We start from the raw sequence: 20,882 nt of genomic DNA on the forward strand, positions 1-20,882 counted from the left end.
TTGTAGAAAATATAGATCATGCTTGGAGAGGAAAAGCGAGATGATCTGCAAAGACCCTTCCCATGTCCTTTTATTTTTGTGGGGTTTTTTGTACGTTTTTCCTGATATCGTTTTATATTATGTGATGTTTGCTGGAGTGGGCATTACAGTGTCAGTTCTTGAAATGGAGAATGTATATGATATCCAGTTTGCCACATATGTACGAAGTTGTGGATTTCCGATAACTGTTCTTTTTCAGGGAAGCAAATATAATCGAGTCTCCTGGTTCACATGACGTTGCTCTGAACCAGCCTACCAACGTGGACCAGTTATTACCGTCCACCACTCCAAAGAAATCCACTTTTTGGAACCGTCTGAAGTAAATAATTTTATTTGCCCCTTCTTCACTTTTTGTTTTTAACTTGTGTTTGGAAATATGTACCTCAACAAATGTGCAAGATACTGACTTTTCAATCTTTTTCAACATAGGAAAAAGTTCGGCAAACATGACAAGAAGGGGAAGGGTCGTACTGATGATGAACATGTCGTGTAAGTAAGATGGAATGTCATGACATGAAATTTGCTGGCAATATAAATGGTATTCCCTCAAGGAAATTAATATCAACCCTGTCGTATTTCAATCACATTTTGCACCTTAATTATTTTCTGTACCATAGATTCGAGCTTTCAGGTCAGGGGGATTGCTTTGATGTGCTTGCACCGAGTTGTTCAACTTGGATTGCAATTTTGATCCAGATATTAATAGCCAACGTGGTGTTTTGCATGAAGGGCCAAGTATGGATGTGTGCGCCGTCCCACTGAAGGACAAAGCTATCAGACCACCGGCTCGCATTGGGAGATTTATTGGGCATCAAAGATCCTCTCATGTCTCTTACAAAGAGTTGGTGAGTTATCGCCGGTTCCCTGAACACATTTCAAATTCCTGCCAATTATAAAAATGATTGGTGAACCAGTTCTTGAAAGATCTGGGCCACAACTGTTCCCATGAGGAAACATTATGAGCAAATATGCGTTGTTGTTAGGGTAGTTAAAGAAGACGAAGAAGAGAAAGTTTTTTTTAAAGATTTTCGGAATGTCGATCGTGAAAAAGCACAAATGTCAAATATCAAGAAGTACCTGATTTGAAGAGGGAAAGGATACATGGAATACCACTTCAACAGATCTATCGAAATGTTGATCTTCATTTGCAAAGATAATCTTCACTTGTGCACTTATTCATGCACACGGAATGGTCATTTATATCAAAGATTATGTATGTTGTATCTCGTCATGTACATTCACACATGTACACATGTACATACATACAGCATGTGAACACATACATACATACATACATACGTGCACATTTGCACGGAATCTTGTCCCAAGCGCATAGAGGGGAAGTAAATGACAAAGTGGACAAGGCCCTAAAAAATGAAGTCTGAAATTGAAACCAGTCACGAATTGGTTCACGAGTCAGTAAGTGACCACTATTTTCATAATAGGTGTGTGTGTGTGTGTGTGTGTGTGTGTGTGTGTGTGTGTGTGTGTGTGTGTGTGTGTGTGTGTGTGTCTGTCTGTCTGTCCCGAGCATAGCTCCGTGGGTTTTGATCTGATCTTTATAAAATTTGGGTGGGAGGTTTGTTTCATCATCTAGTTGTGTTTTCCGGAGAATGGGCGTGCTGCACCCATTATGGGCGGAGCCACGCCCAAAAAACATGTGTTTTTATGGGGTAGCCAATTTCAAGTTACATCTCCGAATCTGGCAGGGGTTTCGGTATTTGGTTATCCCAGTGGCACCTGCATAGCCCCACGAAGCTCAATTTTTCATTTTCGTCCCAAGGTCAAGGTCACAAGGTCACGAACTTAGAAAATGTAAAAAAAAAAGATCAGTAAATTGGGCATCGATCTCCCAGGGTTTTCAACTGTTTTGAATGAAATTTGGTATGCGAGTAGTGCTCTTCGAGTACTTCAACTTTCACCATTTACGTTTTTCCCGATTCCCGCCAGTTTGCTCGTTGCGTCCCCTCGAAGGTCAAAAAATAAGAAAGGCGAACCGTGTACATTGCTTGTGAACCATCGCCGTCTCCAGACTTGTCTTATTTTGCTTTATACGCATCCAAGTTTGTGGCATGAAAATGCAATACTTTTTTTTCATTGGAATTTTTGGAGAAACGGTCCAATGAAGTGGGAATGATGTTTTGACTCAAACATTGCACAAAAATTATTGGTTAAATTGCCTTTGACTTATTGGTGAATTAATAGGTAATACTCTAATGATTTGTTGATTCCATTAAAACACGTGGCACTTATGTTGGATGTCAAGAAATAATATTTGCATATTTAGTCGCACAATGTTTTTGTAAAGCAATGTTTAAGACATTTGTGAGTAATGTAATGTGAGCAACCTAAAATATGTTATTTGTTCCCAATGTTAAATTTGTTGTGATTAAAAATACAGCAATTGGAATTTGGTTTGTACATATCATCCTAACTGTGAAAACAAGTAGAGGAATCATGCACAAACAAACAATTAAGGAAGTGCGGGAATGAAAATTGTAATGCGAGGAAATGATGCAAAGTGAGTAACCATGTTTATCATGCCAATAAAATGGAAAATAGTATTATTGTGGTATCAGCAGCGAAAAAATATCAGCTTGCAACAACAGAGGGCAGTACAGCACAATATCAAGAGGCAGTATCATACATAAACACAAAGTTACCCTTCATGCAGTGCAGTGACGCATGGACCATGTGCAGTCGTGGCAACAAATATTGGCACCCTTGCACTTTTTTCAAATAACTCACAATTGTCTCTAAAAATTAGTTGAAATTGACGAAATTATTTGGTCTCCACGATTCTTTATTTCACTGTTAATATTACATAACCTTTGTTTTTGATTCAGAACTTTATATATCCTTTTAAATCAGAAAATAAAAAGAAATAGCATTGACAAAATTGTTGACACCCTCGACTTGGACTGGACCTCCATTTCTGGATGGCACAGCCTGTGGACGAAATAACTGCAATCAAGCACTCCCTATAGCCATGAATGAGCTTCCCACACCTCTCCACTGGCAGTTTGACCCACACTTCTTGTGCAAACTGCTCCAGTTCTCCCAGATTTGAAGAGTACCTTCTCCCAACTGCTGTTTTCAGATCTCCCCACAGGAGTTCAATGGGATTTTGGATCTGGACTCATTGCTGGCCACTTCGGAACAGTCCAGCATTTTGTCTTGAACCTTTCCTGGGTGTTTGTAAATAGTGTTTGGGGTCATTGTCCTGTGGCAACAGCCATGTCCTTCCACGGAGACCCAGATTTCTGACACTGGGTTGAACATTCAGGTCAGGTCAGGTCTGGGAGCATGCGCTGGAGCAGTACGTGTCTGCGTCCACTTTCCGCCAGGACTCCAGGGGCCTCCATCTGGCCATCCCCAGACAGATGCCTGGCCCCTCCCCATCTCCTTGAAATGCTGATCAACCTGCTGCAACCACGAGGCACGTGGTCGTCTCACGGGCCTCATCCACTCACAAGGCTCCCTTGCTGAGAGAATCTGGTGAGCAGGATCAGCATCAGGAAAACAAGCTACATGTCCATACAGCCGCAGCTCATGCTCACAGACTATGTAGGTAACAAATCTCATTTGAGTCTCTCTCAGCAACTGCTCATTGGACACAAAGTCCAACCAGCAATAGCAAAGGATTCTCTGAAGAGACCAGGTACCAAAAGAATGAAGGCGACATCTCAGATCCCTGGTCAGAGTCCAAGTCTCACATCTGTAGAGCAAGAGTGGAAGCACCACGGACCTAAAGACTCAGACTTTTGTCCTCCTGCACAGGTACCGGAAGCACCACACCCCATGATCCAGTGAATCCATGACTCCCCAGGCCCGACCCAGAAGTATATTGACCTCCAGCTCACAGACAGCAGAGACGTGAATATCATTGCCAATGGAAGTGAATCTCTCCGTGACCTCAACATCCTCATCACAAATAGGTACAGATAAGGTAGTACAACCAATATGTCATTGAAAGCCTGGATCTTAGTTTTGACTCAGGAAACCCGTAACCCCAGCGGCTCTGACTCCTCATTCAGCACCTCGAGGGTCCCCAAAAGGATATCTAGCCTCTCCGAAAAGATGACTGCATAGTCTGCGAAATCAAGATCAGAGATCTAGACATTTACAAATGATGCACTGCAGGTTCATCTCTCTGACATCCTCCCCAGAATCCAGTCCATACAAGCACTGAAAAGTGTGGGGGCCAGTACACACCCCTGATGAACTCCAACAACAACTGGAAATAAGTCAGAGATGTTATCACCACATCTGACAGCACTCTCATGACCAGAGTATAGTTCAGATATCAGATTCCGAAATTGTGGCAGGACCCCACGAAGACAAAGAATCCTCCAGAGGGCATGCCGATTCAATGAATCAAAGGCTTTGTAGAGATCAACATGGGCTACAATACAAGCAGCCCTTGCCGAAACTCTCGTCTGCATTCGGTGAGGACATGAAGAACAAGGATATGGTCAATGGAATGTCCAACCAGCAATACAACAAGCTACAGCAACTCCTTGTGTTGGGCATAATGCCGACCTCCATTTCTGGATGGATACAATCTCAGACTTTGAGTCAGAAATGTTGACCAAATGCACTGTAGTTTCAATTGTAATGCCGGATACTCTCCGCTCTAACTGCAGTACACCGAGGGATAGGTTTGGAGGAACGCAACGTGTAAATTCCCCTGTAAGCAGGATGAGAATCACTTGACCACGGGAGTGACGAGAATCACCCCCTCACTGATTCCTCGCACATAAGCCTCCTTGTACACCCTTGGCACACATACAGTTTTACGCCTCAGCTCTGCCATTCAGCCTGGCCCTGCAGCACTGGTCAATGGTATACAGTGTCCCTTGAGATAAAATTATTCTTTGCCCTCCGGTGAGTTCCAAGACAAACACCTGCAACATAAAGGACGGTGGTCTTGAAGGCACTCCACAATTCACCAGGATTCCCCCAAGCACCCAGACCCCCCCAAATCTCCATTCAACCTGTTTGGAAACTCCTCAGCTACCCTCTCATCCTTGAGCTTGGCAACATTCAGCCTTTTCGGGGATGGTACCATTCTCCCAGATTTAAGCTGCAACTTCAGAGTTGCTCCAACAAGCAAGTGATCGGTATTGAGGAAGTGAACACTCCCGTGGACCCTGCACTTCTGGATCATCCTCCATCGACCATCAACGAGTAGATAGTCAATCCCCTTTGCCACACCACCAGCGTTGGCATACCTTGTCCAGCGATTAGCTTTTGGGCACTGAAACCATGAACCAGCCACCCGAAATCCATGACTTCTTGCAAAGTCAAGGAACTTTGTGCTGTTCTGGTTCACAGTTCTCGACCCATGGGGACCAACACGTCTCATAACCATACCGATCAGTTCCAGTCGTTGCATTGAAATCCCCCAAGACCAGAAGATTGTCTCACCTGGGGTACTGATCAACCACAGTCTCAAGCATGGCAGAGAATGTGTCCTTCACGGTGAGATCACTCGCCTTCGTTGGAGCATATACAGAGACCAGAGATATGATACCCAAGGACTGACGACTCCTTAGTCTCATAATATGCTCGTCGACCGGTGTTACCTCAACTACCATTGGAATCAACTTAGTGGACACAGCTACAGCAAGTCGTTGGACATGGTAACCATCAGAGCGAGTGGACCAACAGTAGGTGCAACTACCCACCATGAGCTCTCTGCAATCCGGTCTCTGAACCTCAGAGAGTGCTGTTGAATGTTGCGCTCCAAAATGCCTTGTTAATCTTCTGATTTCATGATGCCATCCACACATTCAAGGCACCCAGTGCAAGAGGCAGCACAGCAATCTCAAAACATCACTGAACCTCCTCCATGTTTGACTGTAGGGAAGGTGTTATTTTCTTTGAAGGCTTCATTTTGTTCTCTGAAAACATAGAGATGAGGTGTTTTACCACAAAGCTCGAATTTGGTCATCTGTCCACAGGACATTCTCCCAGAAGGATTTTGGCTTGTTCAGATGTGTTTTGGCAAACTCCAGTTGGGCTTTCTTATGTCTCTCTCAGCAATGGTGTCCTCCTTTATCTCCTACCATAGAACCTCCTTTCGTTGAGTTGGCGACGGATGGTTTGAGTTGAAATGATCGTACCTTGTGTCTGAAGGTCAGCTTGAATCTGTTTGGCAGTTGATCGAGGTGCTTTCTCCACCATTCGAACACTCCTTCGCTGCAATCGTTGAACCAAGTTTTCTCTTGCGTCCACGCCCAGGGAGGTTGGCTGCAGTGCCATGGGCCTTAAACTTTCTGATAACATTGCGTACAGTGGATACAGGAGCGTCAAGGTCTCTGGAGATGACTTGAAGCCTTGAGATTGTCCATGCTTGGCTATAAAATTGTGTCGAACCTCCTCAGTCAATTCTCTGGTTTTCTTTCTTTTCTCGATGTTCATTGTGGGACATACAGTGACACAAAATAGAAGAATGACTCCTTTTATCTTGTCAAACTGGTTGAACAAGTAATTTTTATATTGCAGTCACCTGCAACTCACCACAGGTGAGCTCAATTCCAAGGTAAAGGAGAATCACCTGCTTGAAATCTAATTATTTCTCACAACTTCTAAAAGGTGCCAATAATATTGTCTGGGCCATGTTTGGGCATAATGTAACGACTGTGGAAAAAATAATGATTCAAACAATTAAGAAAGGAAATTATGATACAAATCAGGGCCTCACTACATCAAAAATGTAACGCGAATAACTGTGGAATTGCCCAGAGGAAGCAGGTAATCATTTTCATCGTCTGCCTGTCTGTCAGTAAAATAAAATTCGAAAATCATTCCATGTGGGAAACTAACTGTTTCTAATGACATCATGAAGGACACAAACACCAGGCACAAATAACTAATGTAACATGTAACACAAAGTGGTGTAAAAGATGCTGCAAAAGAAGAAGATGGTGTAAAAAATGCGGAAAACTTCCGGAAAAATGTTTCTTTCTGCGACCTATAAAACTTTTTTATTTCAATTGAATTATATATTTTAATATTGCAGAAAACAAAAAGCCTTTTTGAGACTTTGACTTCCCTGCAGTTTCAATTGCAATTTATACTTGAACACTGTAGAATACAAAAATGCCTTTCGACACTTCCAAAAACCTCCAGTTTTGCAGTACTTGGACAAAATATTACAACATCTCGACCAATCATACATGATGAGCTCACTCTCTTTGCGTTGGGGATTATCGAGATTTGCACAAACTCCTGGCTTGTAGAAAATATAGATCATGCTTGGAGAGGCAAAGCGAGATGATTTGAAAAGACCCTTCCCATGTCCTTTTATTTTGGTGTTTTTTTTTGTACGTTTTTCCTGATATCGTTTTATTTTATGTGATGTTTGCTGGAGGGGGCATTGCAGTGTCAGTTCTTGAAATGGAGAAAATATATGATATCCAGTTTGGCATATGTGTACGAAGTTGTGGATTTACGATAACTTCTTTTTCAGGGAAGCAAGCATAATCGTGTCTCCTGGTTCACATGATGTTGCTCTGAACCAGCCGACCAATGTGGACCAGTCATTACCATCCACCCCTCCAAAGAAATCCACTTTTTGGAAACGTCTCAAGTAAATAATTTTATTTTCCCCTTCTTCACTTTTTTGTTTTTAACTTGTGTTTGGAAATATCTACCTCAACAAATGTGCAAGATATTGACTTTTCAATCTTTTTCAACAAAGGAAAAAGTTCGGCAAACATGACAAGAAGGGGAAAAGTCGTACTGACGATGAACATGTCGTGTGAGTAAGATACAATATCCCTTCGGAATGTCGTGACATGAAATGTACTAGCAATGGAAATCGTATTCCTTCAACGAAATGAAAACTAACCCTGTCGTATGTTGATCACGTTTTGCTCCTTAATTATTTTCTGTACCAAAGATTAATTATTGGTTTCATGGCTGGGGGAATGCTATGAAGTGTTTGTACTGAGTTGTTTAGCTGAGGTTGCAATCTTGATCCGGATATTAATGGTTATCCTGATGTTTTTGAATGAAAGTCGAGGTATCAATGTGCTCGCCGACCGACTGAAGGGTGAAGCTATAGGACCATCAGCTCGCATTGGGGGATTTCGTGGACGTTAAAGATCCTATCATGCCTATTTCAAAGAGGTGGCGAGTTATCGCCGGTTCCCTGAACAACTTACTAATTCCGACCAGAGAACAAAAGGATTGGCCATAAAAGTTTTGTGAAAGAGTTCGACCACAGCCATTCCCACTGGCCAACCTCATAAGAAGGAAGGGGTTGTTGGGGTAGTTAAAGAAGAAGAGAAGATTAAAGGCAATAATAATGTCTCGAAAAGAAGTGCAAGTGACCAGCGTCAGGAGGGATGCGATACATGGAATACCACTTCAAACAAGACGTATGAAAATGTTCATCTTCCTTTGTTGACATTTAATCCACAATAAAGCATGATAACAACTGCTTTACACAATATGTATCAGAATAATACCATCAATAATGCCAGCCAACACAAGGAACTTCGAGGAGGCTGAGGAAGTTGCCGGAGGAATTATTTGTTTTGGTTTGTCCGTCCGTCCATGTGTCCATGATAGGTTTTCATTGCCGCAATGACTTGAAAATAGCTAAAGGCTGAAGCTGAGTCAAACTTGGTACAGGTATGTACAATAATGCAAAGATGAACTAGTTTGATAATGGGGTGAAGAGGTCAGAGGTCCCGCTCAGTAAAAATCCTGTTACCGCTCTAACTTGTGGTAAACCAGTGATGGTATTTTTACCAAACTTGGTGGAAGTAGGCCTCGTATGTCAGGCGACATCTGATGTAAGGATGGCCCAGACACTCCATTGGCTCGATCCAACATGAATCCTCAAGACATTCCACCAATGCATCACTTATATGCCTATAAATTACCAACCAGTAATCTGTCCCCATCCATGAACACTCATTAAAACATGCGACATCATTGCTGAATGATAAAAATGAGACTCAAAACTAGCCGTTTGTCATTCTTATTATTCGGGTTCCCCAGCCTTTCAGCCTGGGTAATCCATTGTTTTCCTTCTGTTTATTCCTGCGCATTATTTTTATTATTATTACTCCAGCATTTTCTGGGTTTATTCCCTTTTAAATTCATTTTCTCTGCAACCACTTACCAGATTGACCCTAAATTTTGAAATCGGTGAGCTTACTCATGTGGAATGTTTCATTGATAATGATGTCATGCGTCATGTGGTGTGGCGGCCATGTTGGAAACTCGGAAACTCTTTGGAACTCAAACTCATAAACCGTTCCATGGAAAAAACCCGAATCTTAGCACATGTCAAGTTTCGTAGATCCACCCCAAAACGTGGGTTTCAGCTCGGTTGAATTATTGTGGAAAAATGTGACAATGGTGGTATTGATCCCACGCTCTTTCGTGGTCTGGTGAGGTGGAAAATGCAACCCCTCATCTCCGTGTCACCTCACAGCACCAAGCTGCCCTCCATCGCAAACTGAGTTGCTCTCTTGATGTTGTGTATGTATATGTATATATATATATATATATATATATATATATATATATATATATATATATATATATATATATATATATATATATATATATATATATATATATATATATAAAGACATACATATATATATATATTTCTGAATATGCATTTTTCGATATAAATATAGATGGATATATGTATAAATATATATGTATGTATGTACGTTTGTATGTAGATATATTTGGAGACCGAAGGGCAAGGATATATTCAATCGTTGACCTCTGGTGTAAAGCCTGATGCTCCACGCGCTGCTGCTCAAGCAGATGGTGGCTAACCCTATCAAGAACAATCCGAGTGAAGACCTTGCTCGGCAATGAGAGCAGCATCACCCATTGGGAGTTGTTGCAGTCCTGGCGATCACCCTTCTCATTCTCGAGAGGGATAAAAAGGCCCCTCTTCGAGTCAGTTGGGATGATGCCTGTGTTCTTGCCAGAGCACAGAACTCCATGCAATGACGTGGGAACAGCATTTCCACCAACCTTGAGAAGTTCAGCATGGATGCCACATATCCCAAGAGCTTTACCCCATTTCAACTGGTTCATCGCAGCCTGTGTTTCCACATGCGGAGGTGGATCACAGTTGATTGGAGGGTCAGCAACAGGGATAGTAACACCCATTACATCTAACTCAACAGCTGGTAGATCAGCCTGGCACAGCTGCTCAAAGTAACCGGCTCAGCGTGCCTTCACTTTGTTTTCCTCTGTCAAGAGCCCACCACCATCCGCTCGAACGGCAGTACACCGAGAGAAGGGCTTTGAGGAATGCAATGCGTGAATTCCCCTGTAAGCAGGACAAGAATACATTGACCACAGATGATGCTCTACTCCTCCAGATTACTCACACATCAGCCTTCTTGCCCACCTTCAGCACACATCCAGATTTATTCTCAATTCCCTGAACAGCTCACCTCCATCATTCAACCTGACCCTGTGACTCTTGGCAATAGTATCCAGTATCCCTTGAGAGAGAAAATTCTTCTTCGCCCCACGGAGAATTCCAAGACATCCACCGGCAATATCAAGGATGGTGGTCTTGAAGGCACTCCACAACTCTTCAGGATCTCCCAATGCACCCAGTCCCCCCAAATATCCACTCAGCCTGTTCGCAAACTCCTCAGCTTCCCTCTCATCGTTGAGCTTGCCAACATCCAGCAGAGACAGGGACAGTGCCATTCTCCTGGATTTAAGGTGCAACTTAAGAGTTGCGACAACAATACGGTGGTCAGTATTGAGGAACTCAGCACTCTGGTAGACCCTGCAGTTCTGGATCATCCTCCAGCGATCAACGAACACATGGTCAATCTCCTTTGCCACACCGCCAGTGTTGGAATACCAAGTCCAGCGATGAGCTTGTGAGCTCTGAAACCATGAACCAGCCACCCTAAATCCATGACTTCTTGCAAAGTTAAGGAACTTTGTGCTATTCTGCTTCATAGTTCCTGACCCATGGGGACCAAGACACGTCTCATAACCATCCCTATCAGTTCCAGACGATGCATTGAAATCCCCCAAGACTAGAAGTGTATCTTGCCTGGGGCATTGATCAAGCTCAGACTCGAGCATGGCATAGAATGTCTTTCACGGTGAGATCACTCGCCTCAGTCAGAGCAGATACAGAGACCAGGGAAATGACACCCAAGGAGTGACGAATCCTGAGTTTCATAATACGCTCATTGACCGGTGTTACCTCGATTAATTATCATTGGAATCAACTTATTGGACACATCTACAGCAACTCCTTTGGCATGGTAACCATCAACTGCGAAGGGAAGCTGCACAGTAGGTATTCCCTTGGAGTGTGTTTTCAGATTTTTTTATGCTTTGAGAATGTTTTGTGGAATGAAGGGTTTTACAGTGGCCGGAGTGCAATTCCTGCCATCAAGCTCACCCGAATAAGAAGTAACCCAACTGCAGGAGGACGTCCGCAGCACAGTTGGGCACGAGCTATGGATGGCGTTGGCTCACAAGGACCTCCGCCCTTTGACAGATTTTGTTTTTAATCCTGCTGGGCGTCCATATCCAAACACCCTCCTCACCAGGAAGCATGGTGGGGGAGACGGTTTAGTTGCCGACAACCCGACCATGGAACAGGTTAGTACAGGTTTAGATGATACCTGCAGCAAGTCACAGATCTGATCTGGCCTGACCTGACAATTAGAGGGAATGGTGAGTGTGGAAGCGATTCAGTGATTGGAAAAGCAGCATTAGCTTTACGATGAAGTCACCTGTAGCATTGTCACAATGGAGAAGGGAAGGGAAGCACGATGCTTAACCACCCTACCTTTCATCCCAATATTTCTTGCTTGGAAGGTATGAGGGTCTGGCATCCTCTTCCAGAATAATCCCGTCTTCTCGGTGTTAAATACCTGCTCCGGCATGAATCCCATCGCCTCGATTAGTTTCATGAGCTGCAGTTGAGAATGTGTATTTGAAAATGAAGCATTAGAATGGGGATTCGAGCACAGGTGTTGGAAATTAAGGGTTTTGCGATGGCGGTTCGACTACAGCTGTCGTAAAATGAGGGTTTGAGAACAAGTTTTGAATCTGGAGTTGAAAAATGAAGGTTTGGGAATGATGTTTGAAGGATAATAAAGATTTGCGAATGAGGTTTGAAAGAAAATGAAGTTTTAGGAGTGATGAATTGATGGAATGCCAAAAAGTATGTCAACAAGGTAGGGATGGTTACAATAAATTATCACGTGAAACCATCCCAACATCTTTCTTTGAATAATGGTTGTCCGTTCAAAAGACACTCACTCTCTCAATTTGAGTTATTGAGTTCGTAATCACCGCAAACACGTGTGTGTGTGTGTGTGTGTGTGTGTGTGTGTGTGTGTGTGTGTGTGTGTGTGTGTGTGTGTGTGTGTGTGTGTGTGTGTTTGTGTGTTTGTGTGTATGATTTAATGTTTCACTGGTAAAATTCATTCATAAAAACTATCACCATGCAGTCTATCATTGCAAATGGATGCAGAAAGATGTAGTGATGTTTTCACATGATAATTTATTGTGACCATGTCTGTCTTATTTACATAGTTTTTGGTAGACCAACCCTTCACCTTTTTACATTTGGAAAAGATTTTTATATCCTGTTTCTGGACTTTAAAAATAAATATTTACATGCTCAAGATTTTGTTTGGATTGTGCAATGAAATATCTTGTCAGGTGTGTGAAAACAATTTGCATTAAACAGTGTTATTGTTATGTGATGGGCAGTGATCACATGCCACCGTGAACCACACCCATAATCATACAGGTGTGATTGGCCCACTGGCTGAACCCAACAGGCTGATTGAAAGGCATGGTACTGCCCATCCCTCTTTTCCTGTCAAATTAGTTGGTGTAGTTAATAATAGATAGAAATCGGCATTCACAACTATCGCTTACCATGTTGGGGAATGTCGGTTGAAGCCCTCATGTTTTTTTTTCTTCCATCCTCACTTTTTCACCTTTATTCGATTTTAACTTAGACACAAAACTTTCAACATAAGAGCACAGACCTATGGATAATATTTTAAAATCAAAGTCACATGATGGTTGGATGGAAAATGCAGGCAGTATGACAAAAAGTCTGTTTTCTCGAGGCGTGGGTTGTTGGGTGTTTCAGGTATCAGGAACAAACCTCGACCTCGCTTCATTTGGCCTTGGCTGAATAAGACGAGATATCGTAGATGTGCTCGATTGAGCAAAGCAAATCCCAAAGGAAAACATGTGGTTCAGTGGGGAACAAGTCCAATCTTGTGCTGAGGACCATTCACACGCAAGCAGGCATGGTGGAGGAGAGCTGAAGACAGGACCTCAAAAATTACAGGAGGGACTACAGGCTTCGGTCGGGAAAGCGCTGAAGCAACAGGATGTGTCTGCTGTTTCGACTGTGCAAAAAGAGAAAACCCACAGTGTGAACCAAGGCACATCTCATCCCGGCTTCCTTTAGCACCCATATTTATCCCTTCAGTGCATGCCCACCCTGTGGCATCGCTCAGCATTGCCCCAACGGTACCTCTTGGTAGTTTGGCCACTAATCAAGGGGATCCCCTCTTTGAGCCTCTTGACTCGCCCTCGAATCTGCAGGGAAAATCTCCATCACTCACCTTTCCGCCAAAACCTGCATTCCAGCACCAAAACTCATGCCTTCATGACGTTGCGAGGCCGAATTCCCTCGAGAAGCAAATTTAGGACATTAAAAAGAAAAGAACATCAACAAAGGATTTAAGGGACAAGCAGTTTCAGATACATGTCAGCATAACGTTCATCTAAAGGACAGCATACACATTGATGCATGACCGTGCACATGAAACACCGAGATGACAGTTTATAACTTGATCAGGATTCAAACCCAGGTGAGGCAGCTTAAAGGTGAGGATGCAGACCTCCAGGCCATCCTACCACCCCTATGAATAGACCCATTGCTTTCAGATAATTTTTTTTTGGCTTCATGTGAAATTATAGTCTGTGATTGTTATTGTGGTGAAAACTTTAACCACTCAAATGTAGTTTGAGCCTCTCAAAGGGAGATCAGATTAGGTTTACTTCTTCTTCCACACCTTTTCATCTTAACAAAGTCTTCTTCCTTTTTTGTTCCTCAATGAAGTATTTTCCTGTTTTATGTTTTGATTTCATCATTCCACATCCATCCTTTTAACCCTGTTTAGGTTAAACGTGCACGATCGATGTTTTATTTCATGTAACAATGCAACATGTGTGGAATATGCTTTTTGTCTTTTCCAAAATCATGCATTTTTCTTGAACTGACAAGCATTCTCTTTATTTATTGCAGTTTGCGATGTAGCCAGAAAGATGAACAGACAAAAAAGGTAACGACAGAACAGCCATTGCTGAAGGACGTTCAACAAAAGGAAGTGGTACAGATGCAGGAATTAAATGGAGATGGGGATCAGCAATTAGCTCAGCTCCAAGAGCAAGCATTGCATGACAAAGAAGTGAAACAAAGATATGAGGATGTATGGACAAAACAGAAAGAAAACCAGAAAAAAATTGAGGAAGAACAACAGAGAAAAAGAGAAATGGAAGATGAAATGAAAACAGAAATGCAGAGGAAAAATGATGAAGAGCAAAGAGAACAAGAAGAGCTGTGTCACAAAAAACAACGAGCACGAAGGCAAAGAAAGAAAGCAAAGCAAAAGGAAGAATTACAAAAGCAAACAGAAGGCAATGAGGAAACCAAAATAAAGGAACAACAGATACAGCGAGAACAGGAAGAACAGAGACAGCGAGAACAGGAAGAACGGAGAAAGCGAGAACAGGAAGAACAGAGACAGCGAGAACAGGAAGAAGAACAGAGACAGCGAGAACAGGAAGAAGAACAGAGACAGCGACAACAGGAAGAAGAACAGAGACAGCGAAAACAGGAAGAAGAAAAGAGGCAGCGAGAACAGGAAGAAGAACAGAGACAGCGAGAACAGGAAGAACAGAGACAGCGAGAACAGGAAGAACAGAGACAGCGAGAACAGGAAGTAGAACAGAGACAGCAAGAACAGGAAGAAGAACAGAGACAGCGAGAACAGGAAGAAGAACAGAGACAGCGAGAACAGGAAGAAGAACAGAGACAGCGAGAACAGGAAGAAGAACAGAGACAGCGAGAACAGGAAGAAGAACAGAGACAGCGAGAACAGGAAGAAGAACAGAGACAGCAAGAACTGGAAGAACAGAGACAGCGAGAACTGGAAGAAGAAGAAAGACAGCGAGAACAGGAAGAACAACAGAGACAGCGAGAACAGGAAGAAGAACAGAGACAGCTACAACTGGAAGAACAGAGACAGCGAGAACAGGAAGAAGAACAGAGACAGCGAGAACAGGAAGAACAGAGACAGCGAGAACAGGAAGAAGAGAGACAGCGAGAACAGGAAGAAGAACAGAGACAGCGAGAACAGGAAGAAGAACAGAGACAGCGAGAACAGGAAGAAGAACAGAGACAGCGAGAACAGGAAGAAGAACAGAGACAGCGAGAACAGGAAGAAGAAAAGAGACAGCGAGAACAGGAAGAAGAACAGAGACAGCGAGAACAGGAAGAAGAACAGAGACAGCGAGAACAGGAAGATGAACAGAGACAGCGAGAACAGGAAGAAGAAAAGAGACAGCGAGAACAGGAAGAAGAACAGAGACAGCGAGAACAGGAAGAACAGAGACAGCGAGAACAGGAAGAAGAACAAAGACAGCGAGAACAGGAAGAAGTACAACATGGACAGCGAGAACAGGAAGAGGAACAGAGACAGCGAGAACAGGAAGAACAGAGACAGCGAGAACAGGAAGAACAGAGACAGCGAGAACAGGAAGAAGTACAACAGGGACAGCGAGAACAGGAAGAGGAACAGAGACAGCAAGAACAGGAAGAAGAACAGAGACAGCGAGAACAGGAAGAAAAGAGACAGCGAGAACATGAAGACGAACAACAGAGACAGCGAGAACAGGAAGAAGTACAACAGATACAGCAAGAACAGGAAGAAGAACAGAGACAGCGAGAACAGGATGAAGAACAGAGACAACGAGAACAGAAAGAAGAAGAACATAGACAGCGAGAACAGGAAGAAGTACAACAGAGACCGCGAGAACAGGAAGAAGTACAACAGAGACAGCGAGAACAGGAAGAAGAAGAACAGAGACAGCGAGACCAGGCAGAAGAAAAGAGACAGAGAGACCAGGTAGAAGAACAGAGACAGCGAGAGCAGGAAGAAGAACAGAGACAGCGAGAGCAGGAAGAAGAACAGAGACAGCGAGAACAGGAAGAAGCACAGAGACAGGGAGACCAGAAAGAACAGAGATGGCGAGAACTGGAAGAACGATGGAAAATAGAAGAAGATTTGAAGAAAAGAAGGAAGGAAAAGAGAAAGCAAAAATTACATAGGAAAAGAGAGAAAAAGGAGGAAATGAAAAGAAATACACAACGGAGACAACAGCAAGATGAACAGAAAGGACAAGAACAGAGACAGCGAGAACAGGAAGAACAGACACAGCGAGAACAGGAAGAAGAACAGAGACATCGAGAACAGGAAGAAGAACAGAGACAGCGAGAACAGGAAGAAGAGAGACAGCGAGAACAGGAAGAAGAGAGACAGCGAGAACAGGAAGAAGAACAGAGACAGCGAGAACAGGAAGAAGAACATAGACAGCGAGAACAGGAAGAAGAACAGAGACAGCGAGAACAAGAAGAAGAACAGAGACAGCGAGAACAGGAAGAAGAGAGACAGCGAGAACAGGAAGAAGAGAGACAGCGAGAACAGGAAGAAGAACAGAGACAGCGGGAACAGGAAGAAGAACAGAGACAGCGAGAGCAGGAAGAAGAACAGAGACAGCCAGAACAGGAAGAAGAACAGAGACAGCGAGAACAGGAAGAAGAACAGAGACAGCGAGAACAGGAAGAAGAACAGAGACAGCGAGAACAGGAAGAAGAACATAGACAGCGAGAACAGGAAGAAGAACAGAGACAGCGAGAACAGGAAGAAGAACAGAGACAGCGAGAACAGGAAGAAGAACAGAGACAGCGAGAACAGGAAGAAGAACAGAGACAGCGAGAACAGGAAGAAGAACAGAGACAGCGAGAACAGGAAGAAGAACAGAGACAGCGAGAACAGGAAGAAGAACAGAGACAGCGAGAACAGGAAGAAGAACAGAGACAGCGAGAACAGGAAGAAGAACAGAGACAGCGAGAACAGGAAGAAGAACAGAGACAGCGAGAACAGGAAGAAGAACAGAGACAGCGAGAACAGGAAGAAGAACAGAGACAGCGAGAACAGGAAGAACAGAGACAGCGAGAACTGGAAGAAGAACAGAGACAGCGAGAACTGGAAGAACAGAGACAGCGAGAACAGGAAGAACAGAGACAGCGAGAACTGGAAGAACAGAGACAGCGAGAACAGGAAGAACAGAGACAGCGAGAACAGGAAGAACAGAGACAGCGAGAACAGGAAGAACAGAGACAGCGAGAACAGGAAGAACAGAGACAGCGAGAACAGGAAGAACAGAGACAACGAGAACAGGAAGAACAGAGACAGCGAGAACAGGAAGAACAGAGACAGCGAGAACAGGAAGAAGAACAGAGACAGCGAGAACAGGAAGAACAGAGACAGCGAGAACTGGAAGAACTATGGAAAATAGAAGAAGATTTGAAGGAAAGAAGGAAAGAAAAGAGAAAGCAAAAATTACAAAAGCAAAAAGAGAAAAAGGAGGAAATTAAAAGAAACACACAATGGAGACAAAAGCAAGAAGAACAGAGGAGAGAACAGGAAGAAGAAGAGAGACGACAAGAACAGAGACAGCGAGAACAGGAAGAACAGAGACAGCGAGAACAGGAAGAAGAACAGAGACAGCGAGAACAGGAAGAAAAACAGAGACAGCGAGAACAGGAAGAAGAACAGAGACAGCGAGAACAGGAAGAACAGAGACAGCGAGAACAGGAAGAAGAACAGAGACAGCGAGAACTGGAAGAACAGAGACAGCGAGAACTGGAAGAACAGAGACAGCGAGAACAGGAAGAACAGAGACAGCGAGAACAGGAAGAAAAGAGACAGCGAGAACAGGAAGAAAAGAGACAGCGAGAACAGGAAGAAGAACAGAGACAGCGAGAACAGGAAGAACAGAGACAGCGAGAACAGGAAGAACAGAGACAGCGAGAACTGGAAGAACAGAGACAGCGAGAACTGGAAGAACAGAGACAGCGAGAACAGGAAGAACAGAGACAGCGAGAACAGGAAGAACAGAGACAGCGAGAACAGGAAGAAGAACAGAGACAGCGAGAACAGGAAGAACAGAGACAGCGAGAACTGGAAGAACTATGGAAAGTAGAAGAAGATTTGAAGGAAAGAAGGAAAGAAAAGAGAAAGCAAAAATTACAAAAGCAAAAAGAGAAAAAGGAGGAAATTAAAAGAAACACACAATGGAGACAACAGCAAGAAGAACAGAGGAGAGAACAGGTAGAAGAAGAGAGACGACAAGAACAAAGACAGCGAGAACAGGAAGAACAGAGACAGCGAGAACAGGAAGAAGAACAGAGACAGCGAGAACAGGAAGAAGAACAGAGACAGCGAGAACAGGAAGAAGAACAGAGACAGCGAGAACAGGAAGAAGAACAGAGACAGCGAGAACAGGAAGAAGAACAGAGACAGCGAGAACAGGAAGAAGAACAGAGACAGCGAGAACAGGAAGAAGAACAGAGACAGCGAGAACAGGAAGAACAACAGAGACAACAAGAACAGGAAGAACAACAGGGATGGATAGAACCGGATGAAGAACAGAGACAGGGACAATATAAAGAAGAACAGAGACGGCGAGAACAGGTAGAAGAACAGAGACGGCGAGAACAGGTAGAAGAACAGAGACGGCGAGAACTGGAAGAACTGTGGAAAATCGAAGAAGATTTGAAGGAAAGAAGGGAAGAAAAGAGAAAGCAAAAATTACAAAAGCAAAGAGAGAAAAAGTTGGAAATGAAAAGAAATACACAATGGCGCCAACAGCAAGAACAACAGAGGAGAGAACAGGAAGAAGAACAGAGACGACAAGAACAGAGACAGCGAGAACAGGAAGAAGAACAGAGACAGCGAGAACAGGAAGAACAGAGACAGCGAGAGCAGCAAGAAGAACAGAGAAAGCGAGAACAGGAAGAAGAAAAACAGAGACAGCGAGAACAGGAAGTAGAAGAACAGAGACAGCGAGAACAGGAAGAAGAACAGAGACAGCGAGAACAGGTGGAAGAACAGAGACGGCAAGAGCAGGAAGGACAGAGACAGCGAGAACAGGAAGAAGAAAAACAGAGACAGCGAGAACAGGAAGAACAGAGGCAGCGAGAACAGGTAGAAGAACAGAGACGGCGAGAACTGGAAGAACTGTGGAAAATAGAAGAAGATTTGAAGGAAAGAAGGAAAGAAAAGAGAAAGCAAAAATTACAAAAGCAAAGAGAGAAAAAGGAGGAAATTAATAGAAATACACAATGGAGACAACAGCAAGAAGTACAGAGGAGAGAACAGCAAGGACAGAGACGACGAGAACAGGGAGAAGAACACAGACGACGAGAACAGAGACAGCGAGAACAGGAAGAAGAACAGAGACAGCGCGAACAGAGACAGCGAGAGCAGGAAGAAGAACAGAGACAGCGAGAACAGGAAGAAGCTCAGAGACAGCGAGAACAGGAAGAAGAACAGAGACAGCGAGAACAGGAAGAAGAACAGAGACAGCAAGAACAGGAAGAACAACAGAGATGGATAGAACGGGATGAAGAACAGAGACAGGGACAACAGGGAGAAGAACAGAGACGGCGAGAACAGGTAGAAGAACAGAGACGGCGAGAACTGGAAGAACTGTGGAAAATAGAAGAAGATTTGAAGGAAAGAAGGGAAGAAAAGAGAAAGCAAAAATTACAAAAGCAAAGAGAGAAAAAGTTGGAAATTAAAAGAAATGCACAATGGAGACAACAGCCAGAAGAACAGAGGAGAGAACCGCAAGAAGAACAGAGACGACGAGAACAGGAGGAACAGAGACAGCGAGGACAGGAAGAAGTCCAGAGACGGCGAGAACAGAGATGGCAAGAACAGAGAGAAGAACAGAGACAGCAAGAACAGGGAGAACAACAGCATGGTTTTGAGAGCTTCTATCAGGGACAGAAGCCTCACCGTAATCACTGGTGGCAGCATCAAAAACAAAAACAGGACAGTTTTGAGGAGCGTCACCAGGAACACAAGCCTTATCATAATGACTGGCAGCAGCATCAAAAACAAAAACAGCACAGTTTTCAGATGTTCCAACAGGAATTCAGGCCTCACCATAATGACTGGCAACAGCATCGACAACAACAACATCACGGTTTTCAGAGGTTCCACCAGGAATTCAAGCCTCACCGTAATGACTGGCGGCAGCATCCACAACAGCAAGTCTTTGAGAAGTTCCACCTGGAACAGAAACCTCACCATGATGATTGCTTGCAACAGCAGAAAAAGGAACAAGAGAAACCGCATGTTGTCGAGGCACCACTGCACCATCTGCAAGAAATTCAACATGTAAGCACTCTTCAATACTTTGAAAAAGTTGGGGTCACCATATTGGGTGCAAACACAACTCGCTCCAAGATCAATATGTTAAGTTGCAAGATATGTTGGTGCTTCATCTTCTCAAGACTCTGTTGTTGATACTTCCTTTGATGAAGAAGGAGATCCTTAATTCTGGAGATGATTGTAATTATAATTTTGGAGGAAAAGGTAACTAATTGGCATGGCCATCACCATGCAGGATAAATAACAGGAAGTGGAACTCCCCTCAATTGAATGAAATAACCAAATTCACCTTTTCCTCGATTACCTGTA

At 43.5% G+C, this 20,882-nt stretch overlaps 2 protein-coding genes across 2 annotated transcripts in view; both read left to right on the forward strand.

The window, feature by feature from the left end:
- LOC147024449 (uncharacterized) overlaps nt 1-18,870 on the forward strand; it is an 80,144-nt gene extending 61,274 nt beyond the window's left edge. The window contains exons 6-11 of the mRNA XM_085887031.1: nt 239-358; nt 469-528; nt 7,517-7,636; nt 7,748-7,807; nt 14,354-18,667; nt 18,867-18,870. Coding sequence (XP_085743157.1) covers nt 239-358; nt 469-528; nt 7,517-7,636; nt 7,748-7,807; nt 14,354-18,667; nt 18,867-18,870 — 4,678 coding nt within the window. The remainder of the gene's footprint in view (nt 1-238; nt 359-468; nt 529-7,516; nt 7,637-7,747; nt 7,808-14,353; nt 18,668-18,866) is intronic.
- Nucleotides 18,870-20,882, forward strand: part of LOC147024452 (uncharacterized) — an 82,230-nt gene continuing 80,217 nt past the window's right edge. The window contains exon 1 of the mRNA XM_085887032.1: nt 18,870-20,579. Within this exon, the coding sequence (XP_085743158.1) occupies nt 19,014-20,579 (1,566 nt within the window). The 5' untranslated portion in view covers nt 18,870-19,013. The remainder of the gene's footprint in view (nt 20,580-20,882) is intronic.

This window comes from Eptatretus burgeri, chromosome 6 (genome assembly GCF_056783735.1).
Source record: "Eptatretus burgeri isolate ZD-2024b chromosome 6, Ebu_testis_v1, whole genome shotgun sequence".
Lineage (NCBI taxonomy): Eukaryota > Metazoa > Chordata > Myxini > Myxiniformes > Myxinidae > Eptatretus > Eptatretus burgeri.